Consider the following 13,891-nt stretch of genomic DNA (forward strand, 5'->3'; position numbering starts at 1 on the left):
GCTAATATTATTGTTAAAATGTTTACAAAAATATCTATTTTTTATTATAATGGCATTAATTGGTGAAAAATTTTTGAAAAGGAAAACAGGTTCAGTATCCTTAATTATTTAGTCATATTATTTATAAATTTGCTAAAACTCAACTGGCTAACCAGTTCATACATTTTGCTAAGTAGGTAAATATATAAAAATAAATTTCTTTAATAACAATGGAAATCGTATTTAAACATAAAAAAAATCCACCTTATTAAAAATGTAATATAGTTGTAATAATATTTGTATATACGTTTCAAGTGAATTCAAAGTCGAGTGTTAGTGTCGGGGGTGCGCAGGCGCAGACCCGCAGGTTATCATTTCCTGTACACATTTAAGATCCAAAACAACGTTTTTTTTGCTCGTTCTACAGAATTTATTATTAAAATCTCCTGAATATTCTCGAGGGCGGATTTTAAAGTTTCTTACGGTAGAGCGCCCTAACAAATCAATTTCTCGAACAAACAATATTAACACATTACGCCATGCGATCGATCCGCACGATAAAGCACTGAACAATTTACTTCTATATAATATAATAGTAATTGTTTATTAGGCCGACTATTTCTCTTTGTCGGCGACATTATACTTTTACGATCGTATTCGATACACATTTTAAATTCTATGAAAACTGATCGAAAAGGCGCCTTATTTCGCATGTACTGTTATAAAAGTAAGCTTTTCGGATACCACGTGGATTTTTTATTGACATGTTCAGACAATATCATCTCGTCTTCTCCTGATCTTATTTGCTGTAAATTAACCTAATCGTCCGGATCATGTAGATATAAAATGACAAAAGACGCGTGGTATCCGAAAAACTTAGTTTCGTTTCATAGTGTAGGTACACTCAAAAACCTTTGATATCACTGTACTGTGATGTTTCCCAAGAAAGTTATCAAAGACTTCAAACACACTAGACATACTTCTAAGACCTCATATATATACAATATACATTTTGTCTATAAAAATGTGTATGGTAATGTTATTGTCCAAGTTGAAACGTAGTTCATCGGAAATTCACTAACAATGTGTAACAATTTATTGTGGAGGGCGACAATATGGTCCGTGTACACTGCCCCTAAATGTCTTTATACACGGAAACCCCACAATCCATCTGAAAACAATCAGAGCCCTTTGATCGAGCTTAATTACCGAGTGTTACGAGAAATCACTTAATGAGCTTAAAGTACTCCTAATACTTATAAATTGATATATATACATATATATATAGATAATATTTAAGTCATTTTTATTATAAATAATTATAGAGTTCATATATGTATAAGAAAAAATTTTACTATTGAGTTACATTTAATTTTAAATGTTATATGATAAATAAATATTTGGATTTAGGGAACTGTTCCTATGATTCTAGCTAATGTTCTATGAATGTTTAATCCAGCGCCTTAAAGCGCTTTAATCGCTGATAGGTCAGCTAGCCGTCTACGTCACGAGTCACGACGCGTGCACTAGATTTATTTTGACAGCGGCGTTCACAAAGCCACGGGCTGCAACTTATCCTACTAACGACATTCCCAACTGTACTCTAACACTACATGTATTCATTGTTTTATCAATATCAATAATTTATCTCCCAGCCGCGAACGGAACGCGTCCATCCGCACTTAAATTATGTGATTCTTGATATTCAGTTGTAAACAGACCGCTGTTACGCGATCTATTTTAGAAAACGTTCGGGTTTTTAATTTTTCGTTGATTATCTCTCGAGATACGCTTAGGGTTGGCTATTTCGAGGGTTTCATTTCTTCGGGATAGTGTAAGAACATTCTGGAATATGAGTTTATTTAGGGAGGGAAACGTTTCTTACTAGAGGCGTTTGAGTTTTCATTGTTGTTGATATCTCGCTATCAATCATTCGATTCCAAATGAACGCTATAAGTGGAAGGCGCGCCACCTAGCGTGCGGGCGTGGCGTAATGAACTGCGAACATTACTTCTTTACTGGCAGTTTATAGGTGTTTTACAAGCTGCTTTAATTATTGTAAAACGTACACTGTGAATAATGGCCGCGATTCACTATAGAGGATCTTCTACCACGATCTTTTGTCGTAACACTGGTCATTAGAAGTATGACTTCTTGTTGTTTGATAATTTTATTCTTCACATAATAATTGTATATAAAATTTATTTATCATGAAACGTTAACAAATGTTGTTAAATTATAATTTTATTATATTTATTTTGGCTGTATGTGTAGAATTGTGGATACATATAAATAAATATAATGCTTTTCGTGAAGCACACTATTTCTTTCAAAACAATTATAGGAACAATATAATACGTCATTCTGTCAAATTCTTTAATTGCAAACTGATAGTTTAAATTGAGATGTAACAATGGAAGGGGACTATTCTGTATCGGGTGTTACCTAATTATACAGACGGCGATAAATCAGCCGCAGCCGTGCGAAACACACGAGTGTTCTATAATGAAGCTTTGTTAGCGAGTTTTCAATTATAGGGAATGCATCTATATCGATTGATTACGTGATATGAACTTATTTGTGAGTGATAACGTTTAAGAAATAATCATTACGTGTATTTGTGTGTTTTTAGTGTCATTGCATAAATAATTGTATGTATAAACGCCTCGTTTTCGTTTTTCAATGTCACGTATTTAAAAATGGAACGTATAATTAAGATTTTTTTTTATTACTAATTTCCTTTAAATTATGCCAATCAGATCGTATGTATTCTGCCAATGTACAGTGGCGCAAGAGATACCAATTTTATAAATAAGGACAATTTTTTTCACACTACAAAGTTCTAGAATCAGTGTTAGTAGTATATAGAGTATTCAATAAATCTTTGATGATTTATCCAAAACATAATTTTCTTAGTCTGTATCCATTACCAAAGAAAAAAATAATAACTTTCGATGTATATTGCAACAATTTTCTTGGTTCGTTAAAATAATTCGTAATCTTGAGATGCTAATGTCGGTGAAGTATGTAAAGTATTTCATATATTGCAAATGGCTGCCGCCAATCATTCATAAAGCTTTTAAACATCTTTCATAAGAACAACGAAGATATATATGTTTAATATATAATATTTTAACTATTTATTGTTAGTCTACTGTAACGGATTTATGATAATATAATAATTTTAAAAACATGTTGCGTCCGGCAGTTTGCAATCAAACAATGGCCTATAAATTTAAGACAGTGTGTTCGATACCTAAGCTACGTACTGTAAAACTTCATCAAATAGTTTCAATAGGTTTGCGTGAAACATTGAAAAATATTACATGTCCGCATTTATGGCTAAAATAAATTCTACAATATATATTTTTACTAGAAATGGCTATTATTTAGAAATATTGGACAATACCTTTAATATATACCAGATGTGAAGGACAAAGGGTCTGGGCTATGCCTAATAATACCGGGAATGTTAATTGCTTTAGTATTTAAGAGATAAGTCAAGACGGGAATTTTTGTTAATCTTTTAAAGATACATTTGTTATAGATTAATTCTACTGAACTCTCTCTCTTTATCGCACACTTTTATTATATGCGTTAATATTTAAGATTCCACCACATATTATCTTCACGAAGCTATCATAACGATGTCTTCAGCCTGTTTTATAAAATATAATTATATTAATTTTGATTCAATACAAGAATCCACGTCGAAAACAAAAAAAAAAAAAAAGTTACTTACATAAAATAAATTCCATAAAGACATCGAAAAGCTGTTATTTGTGGCTATTTAAATTAGCCAGCGAAGTATTATTTATACACGTGGTTCATAACTGTATATCTGGCATTGTTTCAATACGCAGCGGATTCTCCGAAGCCTGCCCAATAATGGCCTTCCAGCTATCTATTCACTTCCTTTCTGATAATAAAATAAAGATTTCGCTCTATTGTTTGAACCTACAACATAATATTTAATCGTCATTCAAAAGATACCTTTTTTTTTTAAACAATAACAGGCTTTGTAATTTTTATTGCACTTAGATAATTTTTAGTCTGAGATTACGTCCAATGTAACTCCGACTCCGACTTTTAGTTTTATTTTATTGGGTTATAAAAAGAGCGGGGATTTTTTTGAAGCTTTTTAATATGATTTTAGAGTTAGTTTAAACTTTTAGTTAGAAATTACATAACTAAGAATAATACATAAGGAATATGCGATCTTTATAATTTAATATTTAAAACGATATATTTACTTACAGATTTTTTTTTTGTTCGCTCAAGTTTTTTTCTTAAAGTCCAAAAGCTTTTTTTCCAAAAGTAAGTAGATTTGATAAATTTATATTATAGACTACTTATTTAACCTTAATGTGTGTAATTTGTAGATCACAGAGTTAAGTCTTTTTTCAATAAATATACTTACTTACATATTAGCAAACTATCGACGAGGTTTTTTTTGTCAGTATAGACCTATGTCATACTTCGGATGAGTCACAATTTTAATGTATTTTAGTTCCTGGGACTGTACTCGGGCAATTCCCTGCAGCAAAAGGTTTTTTAACCATAAAGATGGCTTTACTTCAATTCAATTATTATAACATATCATCTTTATAAAATAATTCTCTCTTTATATAGTAATATAAAATTTCTTTAATTCTAATATTTGTTCGATCAAATCCTTAATAACCCCTTGATATCCAATTATCATTGAGTCGTGTATGTCAGAGCGGCCCGTATCAATGGCACCCGTATGAAGAGATTCAAATATCTCACCCCATTATAAACACATCAATAATACACCCGCCCCTGCATACAATGGCGGATTTATAATTGATTATTACTGAACGCAATAATTTTCTGGCAAAAATTTCACGAGCACCCCAAGATTAACGCTAATATTAGTGTCCGTTACGTGATCGCCAAATCATCTCCAATAATTGTTTCGTAATATTTTTGTAAATAATTTCTGTATAACATAATTCATTCATTAGGGTTTTCGCAAAAAAAATATCCTAACAAAAATCATTTTAATTCGACAGTACAATATATTCGCGTTGTTAGAACTACAGTATTCTTAGAATTTTTGTGAACGTCCTTGCATTCGGGCGTCCGCTATTTATAATTGAAAATTACAAACGATTCGTCTGTATGTTGTATGTATTAGGTTCACGTGAATGTTTGGCGATCGGCATAAAGTTCAAAGTCATTTGTCTTTTACTTGCAGGTAGGTAGGTTTAAATTCGAAGAGATCCGGCGACAACCCCCGTACCCTGTCGTTACGGGGTGTAGTGGGGCCGTCCAGCCGATGTATCCGTCCCTCTCGCACTCGTACATATCCCTTATCGCTGTCTCGCCTATTATTGTCATATCAAGATTCAAGCATTGTATTTTGTTTCCAATTTTCAATTTAGTTTATATCGGATGTTGGTACGAGCAACACGTCTGGCGGCTCGCCATACAGAGACAAGCACGTGCTGTCGCGCGATCTAATTTTTTTTTATTTTTTCGTCATATAACTACCGGTGTGATAAAATTTTTGGTTACTGATAAGAATTAAATGGAACTGATGGATTTCTTCAACACTCTGATGGACGAACAGCTGTCTAGTTCGATTCACAGCGAACCACCGAAGATGCCTAACTTCTTTGAGGTTGATAAGAAAAAGGTACTTGATCAATAACAATACATATCGATTATTTATCGAGTAAAGTAAATATTTTCGTTAACTTAAATTATTTTATTATTATCGTAATCATTGTTAGAATTAAATTAAATCAGTTAATGTGTTTGTTAAATTACGTTAATGGATCATTAAAGTTTTGAATGTGTAATTAATAATATCAAATCGATATATCTGATTAAATAGTTGGTCGTGTTTGTCTGGCTCCAGCTTTATGTGTGCCGATGAAAGTTAGACAATGTTCATTTAAATTCAGTATATCACATATTTGCACTTTCTTTTTATCTTTTTTATTATGATAGCAAACAATTCGGTACATCGTCTTGAATTAATTATGTGTGATTACACTATTATTTCACATCAGAGTATATTTTGACTTCGACTTTCTTATATTTCAACATAATGTAATATTTTTATGGTATGTATAAAAAATAATAATACATATTTTAGAAATGGATTCTCGTAAAGTCAATGTTAATGCCATTTAACAGTGACACCTAATTATAGAATTAATGCGCCTTATTAATATTATAATAAAAAACTGTTTTCGATATAAATTTTTATAATTTACAGCCTTTTTTTTAATGGCTGTTTAATTTTTAAGGATGATTTTATACTGGTTGTTATTAATTAAATACTTAAATCATTTAGACGATTTGATTTGAATTTGTAATTAGATACAAAATTTTGAATGACGTTAATTTATATCCTATTACCTATTATGAAACTAGTTTTTTTCACTTAGCTTTACTCGGTGTACAATAAAAATTAATATGAATAATACAATTCTTTGCCAAAAATACCTTACAGTTAAGAATCGGGCAAAAGCTTAGGGCACTAACAATAACAATATAAATGATAATTATAATTGATACGTTTTTGTCAGTCTGTATAAGTGTATTTGAGTATCAATTGAGTAAACTCGAACGAGCTATATTAAACGAATGTATTTAACGTCTTCACCAGGCCAGGGGTGGTCAACCTGTGGTTTTTACGATAATTTTACTATCGGATAACGCGTGAAACGTTTGATTTTATAACATATATGTATCGTTATGATCGGATTAGAACCCTTTTCATCCGGCTTGATTTACGTCATATTAATGCTTTGAAATTTTTATTGCAAACGACATTATTAAGAAGATTAATAATTTAAGATGATAATAAAAATATATGGAATAAGTAATAACATATAACGTTGATGATCGGACCGAAGGATATTTACTTTTACTCTATATATAAATTTAAATATAATCTGTTTTATTCATAGTAAATAACGCATGACAAGATGGCGCCAAAATACAAATGTCAGTGAGGTATGAGAGAGCAATTTGCAATTTACATTTTGTAAATAAGAAATGTTCAGGTGAGGTATCAGTACTGGAGCTATACAAATGTATATAGTAGACATTGTTTCAATGAAAGAAATGATTTTCTAGTAATTTTTGTAACCACAATTAGTTGATTAAAAAAAAAATAATTTGTTTTATCGTATACTGAAACATGGATTGGAAGCCATTTCTATGGAACATGTGAAGTTGATTTTACTCTATGCCTATATGTTAGGTAAATTATACTCTGTAACATGCACACATGCATGCGGAGTGCATTGACCGGGCTTTTGTTACACCTGCAAATAATGCGAACCAATGGCATCTGTGCGTTACATGTGTGCGTTCATTAAGTTCACTTCACGCGAATATCTTGCATTCAGCCTTATCTTAACGTTAAGTTGAAAGGAAACGCCAATTAGCTTTCTTAGGTGTCCGCCAAAACTTTATACATTAAAATTATTAGCTGTCAATACTCATCTATTTAACTTATTTTATTATCATTTACTATAAGAAAGAACACTAAATACGAATATTGCGAGCAGTGTGAATTGTTATCCCAAGATTTTTATTTTCCTTAATTCCCAAGAATTTTATGTAATTTTTTGGTAACCTTTAGATAATATATATTTCTTTATACTAAGCTGGAGGCATAAACGATACTTTAATTAGAAGCAAACGAGTCCCATGCCGTAAAAGAATAACTTTCGCGCTAAGAAAGTAATTAACAGTTGTTTGTGTTGTGCGTGTGTGTGTGCTGTTGGTGTGTGTGGGTGAGTGCACATCGCATGGACTCGCTAATACCTTTGACATACTTAAAGTTGACAGCTCGATGTCAAACCGCCATGTCAGTTGATAATTTATAAACTATTTTATTTTATAAAAAAAAGTAAACAGCATTTATAACAAAATTAAAAAGGTTCCATATAAAACTAGCGTTTAACGAGTATAGACCCCACAACAAACTGAATGCCATTCTGACACAATTTTCTATAATCTTCTAAATTCTAAGATAATCCGTAATGACGTCTTTCAATACCATGTTTTCGGTGAAAAATCTAAAGCTTTCATCTCAATTTATCGGTCAAACTGATCCGAATGAATTGAAATTAGAAACTTAGTGTTCCACCACGTATATTACTTTCTATGCTCAGAAACCTTTCATCAAATAAAGGACTTATGTATAATTTTTTTTTATAAACAATGTTTAACCTTAAAGAAAAACATGATTATGATAAAAAAATGTATATTGTTCTAAATATTTAAATATAAATGTCCGTTTAATATATACAGATAAAACATATATTTCTATAGTAATTATCAATATGAAGGATCCAAAACTGTTAACATATTAATTATTGGACATCAAATAGTTTCTGAACGTAAGAGGTTTATCTCAGATAATCGGCCACCCTAATACAGGCTTTGGGCAGATTATATCGGACGCCCAAATTAAGCGATTCATCTACATCACACAACGATACATTACCCCAAATATTTATACAGAATAAAAATATAAAATAATTTCATCACATTGGCAGAAAAAAAAAACCTTATAAATATCAACGTGTCAAAAAAAAAGAAATATGGCTCATAAAATACAACTACAATGACATCCAGTCACTTATCCGAGCATATATTAGATACGGCTGACCTATTTATTTATATAACGAGCACATAATCTCCCCTATAACATCCGGAACCCCAAAACGTTCATCTAATTGGAGATCAAAGCAGGGCGTGTAATCGCACTTGCCTACAAGATGATCATTGTTAAAAACACTAGATGTGACATATTAAAAAAACAACCAGAACGAAAAAATAGATAAAAACGGTAATTTAATAAATCACATACATCTATGAGATTTTAAAAGCATATATATTTATTATAATGTGCGCTTCCAGTTTTATGTATCATTGTTTTGTTTAATGAGCACACAGTTTTCGGCGTTTTGACAATAATCTGTCCGGAAGGGTTATACGGTTGATAGTGATGGATGGACAATGTTGCTGTATGTATCATTCGATTATATACGAAGGGGTTAAGTGAAGTGATTCAAAACCATAGCCGTAAATAATATTAATTAATTATATATTTACGTTCGCAGTTAAAATATTTGTTTTCAAAAAACTACGTGATATATTTTATTAATTTGACGTTGACATTTCGTTGATGGTTTATTCACATTAATGGTTGTCATTCTCTTAATGTACTGTCAAAAACGATGTTCATACCATCTATGCGAGCAGACCCGTTCATTACACAATCAGTTTCTGATTACTTCATGTGCAACAGAACATTTCAGTGGCCGGTTAAACTGAGAACAAGAACTCGGGTATAACCAGTAGTAACTATAGTGTAAACATCGCCACTAAGTTAATTGACGCTATCAAATATTGGACGCTCTCACGGAGAGTAATATCCAAGTCAGATGCTGTCAATTATTTTTAAATTTGGAACGATTTTCGTACCGCAATAGACAATAGCTTATTTTTATTTAAACAAGATAACACTGGTAAGAGTTAAGTGCTAAGTGCAAAGACGTTAGGAAATCTCAGATAAATTGTAAAACCACTTTCTACGTTACATGAATATTAAGGGCGCTCCCTTGTTTAAATCTATTGGGTACACTTAATTTCCTAGTATCAATTGAGGCTTTGTTTTCAACGGACAACGCCCTCTGGTAACGTTTGTAACAATTAACTAGTTTGGAATAGCTCTAAATTACAAGATACGGCGATTTAAACATAAAAAAATATAAACAAAAAACAATATCCTCAAAGTTATACATATATTCGTCTTACAAATGTATGTTTTTGCCTACATTACCGTATTTAGAGATTTATCACATCGACTCTTAATTTTAACGTTCTCTGAAAAACCTTTCGTAACGCTTCGACTTTTATTGCTCTACGAACTCGGTGATTATTTTTTTTACCTTTCTTTAACATTGCACCGTTTCCTTGGAGGATTTTTCTTATATCTGAATTGAAGTTCCTGTTAGTTTTTTTTTACAAATATAAATACTTTTTTCTCTTTACGACCGCTTTATTCCCTAAATGGATATATATTTAAATTATTAAAATAAATCTTCAGACAATTTTTTGTTGAATTACCTAATTAAAATGAAATAATTAAATCAATTTTAATTGGTTTAACTATTAAAATGTCCATCACTTATTATTTTTTATCTGTTAAAAGATTTTTTATATTTCAATTAATGTTATTAATAATATTAATTGATCATACAGTTTTTTTCGTATTCTTATTATGTTTATTTTGGTTCTGTTAAGCCACCGTATTAAGAGATGTGTCATCACGTTCGGAAACGAAATATCTGTACGGCCAACATTGCGTAAGTTAACGCAAAGCATTTGACAAATATTTATAATACTTGATAACTTCATATATATATATATATGTTATGTTGACATCATAATTATTATTTTAAATATGTACGTTTTTTTGGTTCTTTCCACTCTTTGATTCATGGACCATCCAAAACAACAGTCTTATATAAAAATGTTGAATAATGAATAGCTGGGTTAATGTAAATAATAATTAAAACTATACATTAACACTTATATACGTAAAAAAACCTGCTAAATTCATTGTTTATGCAACAATCACATCCCCAAATACTCAATATAAGTAAAATATAGTACATAATAAAGTAACTAACTCTGACATGTAACTCTCTTAAACCTAGTTATTGCTAGTTTTAAAAATCAATCGATATATAATTGTCAAACATTTATATAAATTCAATGTAACATAGATTGTCAATTATAATTTAAAATAAATATTTACCGAAAAAACTTTGCAATGTTAATTAAAAAAAAAAACGAATATTTTTATTTATACATTATTATCACAATATTAAAAAAAAGATACTATACAGGTTGTACAGAAAATAGGTTAAGTTATCACACGACAACACATTAAGTTGTTTACGGTGTTCGTTGGTGGAAGTTACTTTGTATTGGAAATGGCAGGAAATTGGTATATACAATACAATACTATTAATATATTGATAACAACATCATAAATATGCACTATTGAACACAAGATAAACACAAAAATGTTTATACAACAAAATAGTATTGCATATATAAATAAAATATATTATATAAATCTAGCTATAAAACGAAAAAATATTTTTAAAAAACAGCGAGATGTATATTTAAAAAAAAAAAATATAAAAACTCTTTGTCTTTATAATTCAAATTTAGAACGCAGATGATATAAATAATATATATGGTATCTGTCATTCGGTCTGTAGCCGTCGGCCGAAACCGATGCATATCGAGTCCAATATTTAACCAAACTCAATAAGTGTAAATCTATGGTATTTCCATAAACGCTGTCTTACTTACTAGTGCTGGCGAGGTTTATTTATAAACCCATCCCTCTTATAGTACACGTTGAATTATTACTAGCAATTTAAAATTGTCTTGCGGCGGCGTGCGGTTCATATGTAACTGAGTTCTTTAAATATTTGTTGCACCCATTCATGCTGATGTATTAAATTTTTATTATCATAACACTTATATTAGATCGCGTATCGTTACATCGGCCTTGTGATGCATACATCGATGATATTTCAATACATATAACATTCTGCTGTGATACATTGCGCAATGAAGGCCAGTGTGTCCGATAAAAACACATAAAACCAAATTGATCTGGCAACACAATAGTCTATCAAACGGTATGCAAACATTAAATGTATGCCTTGTCCTATTTAACTGTAATTCACTTGAATTGATTTATATCTTGTTTATGCATATTATTTATATTTATTATGTGAAGAGGTCGCGTCATAAACGTTACAATTCATTCTCTATTTCCGTGTAACACGGGTTTCATGTTATCTGTATTTCACACAGATTATAAAAGAATGTAACATATTACATTATAAGTTTCGTAAAAACCGCGTCCAATGAAAGCTACAAACAAGGCTATAAAGCCGACGATAAAATATTTGAGGTTGTAACGAGTTGTTGAATGCGATTATTATTAATTTTATGTAAATAATAATATGAGCTAAATAATTGACGTTATTCCCATGTTTTTTAAAAATATGTCAAACGATGCGTCCAAATATGACTGTTTATTTATTTATTCAAGCGGAAGGGGAGAGTCAGTAATTGGCACATGACAATAGAGATTAAGCGGCTTACAGAGTTTTGTGATTCAAATATTGGGCCGATATGCCGTGTAGTGGCGGGTTGTGCCGTGTTGTGCCGCGCCGGTGGGCGACAGTGCCGGTTATGATAATATTCTTAGCGTTTCATACAATAATTTGTCCGCGATGCAAACGTTGAAGTCTTTATGACGTCACATATGAAGATAATTGGAATGTGTAATGCAGCTGAGAGATTTATTAATAAGTTTTTAACAGGCTTATACGATTTAAATATGAAGCGGAAATGTAAAAAAAACGTCCGTTATGATTCAAATGTATGTGACAATTTTTTTTTAACCGTTAAGCAAACAATGGCCGGGCAGAGTTCAGGCTTCGTCTCACAATCACCGAACTATTTGCATTTCTAACAATTACAGGGCACTTAACGCTAAGGCGAACTGGGCCGTGTATTGACAACGAAACTCCATTTGACACTTCCTGTTTCCTCATATTTGAACACTAATTAAACGAATGTTGGCGGCAATCGGGTCATGGCGTGCGAAATTAATTTGCATAAACGACATTTAATGAAGTTAAGAATATACAAAGATACCGCAGCATGTGTCATCTTCATCTACGACTGAAAGGCTATTAAATACATATATAGAGATATTTTAATTTAAATGAACCTAGTATATCCGAATAATACTAGTTTCATTTAAATGAATAAAACTCGCGAAAATCTTAGATCTCATTAGAGATATTTTAAATTTAAGTTTTTTTTTTTTTAACAATGACATTTGTTGTCAGACAATGCTAACTTTATGGAATTCAAACGTCAAATAATAACACTATTGCGTATATTAATTATCGGCCTCGTTTGTACGATTCAACTTAAATTTTATCTAGTTTTTTAAAATTGCCAGTACATTTAAATAGCGGATATCGGCATAATTATTTTCAATGACAGGCTATAGCGAGTGTCATTTGCTCGCTGTATGATTGTAGGTATTGAAGTCTCGAGTATCTTTATCGTCGAGAGCTATTATTTAATCCAACTCGTTTGCGATTCTTTTGAAGATTTACATGATATATTTAAAATATAACTTTACTCGTCCGATTTCATGTTTGCTATATTAATTATTAATTGTCTATGGCCATATTTTTTTTAAATATTTTCGTTTCTGACTCGAGTATAGATTTAGGTTGTCTATGGTAAGGGTGTCCGTTGGTATTCAAATGTTTACATCGTTTATTCATGAATGTAATAGAAATGCACTTACGATGTATCCGGACATGCGGGTGAAAATGCACGTGGCTATTTCACCGTTCACTTCCCATTATACATTGAGCCCTTATATTAATATAACTTCCTTATAATTTTGCATATATTGTTACAGCTGTACGAGATCAGCGACGACCCTCAGAGGAAGGAGTTCCTCGATGACTTGTTCTCATTCATGCAGAAACGTGGTGAGTTGTACATATTAATATTAATTTCCGTACCAATTGATATTGCTTGTAATTTATCATAGATTCAAATGTTCTCTTCACGATGTTGCTTTATTGTGCGACCGATTTAGCTCGACCCGCCTCGTTGGACGTTTCAATAGGTTGCGGTTCATGTTACGCTGGTCTCAGATATAAATCAGATATAGGTTATCTATATAAACGGTTTTATATTGTCGAGATCGACGCGAGGTGATAAGATCATGTGATTGACGATGGCGGCCCGTCCCCGAACTATTACATATAATTAGTCAAACTATGAATTC

At 31.2% G+C, this 13,891-nt stretch overlaps 1 protein-coding gene across 4 annotated transcripts in view; it reads left to right on the forward strand.

The window, feature by feature from the left end:
- Positions 1-13,891, forward strand: part of LOC116772011 (protein dead ringer) — a 66,128-nt gene that overhangs the window by 29,320 nt on the left and 22,917 nt on the right. For all 4 annotated transcript variants that reach the window (XM_061528325.1, XM_061528327.1, XM_061528328.1 and 1 more), the window contains one exon: positions 13,517-13,589. In XM_061528325.1, coding sequence (XP_061384309.1) covers positions 13,517-13,589 — 73 coding nt within the window. The remainder of the gene's footprint in view (positions 1-13,516; positions 13,590-13,891) is intronic.

This window comes from Danaus plexippus, assembly GCF_018135715.1.
Source record: "Danaus plexippus chromosome 16 unlocalized genomic scaffold, MEX_DaPlex mxdp_31, whole genome shotgun sequence".
NCBI lineage: Eukaryota > Metazoa > Arthropoda > Insecta > Lepidoptera > Nymphalidae > Danaus > Danaus plexippus.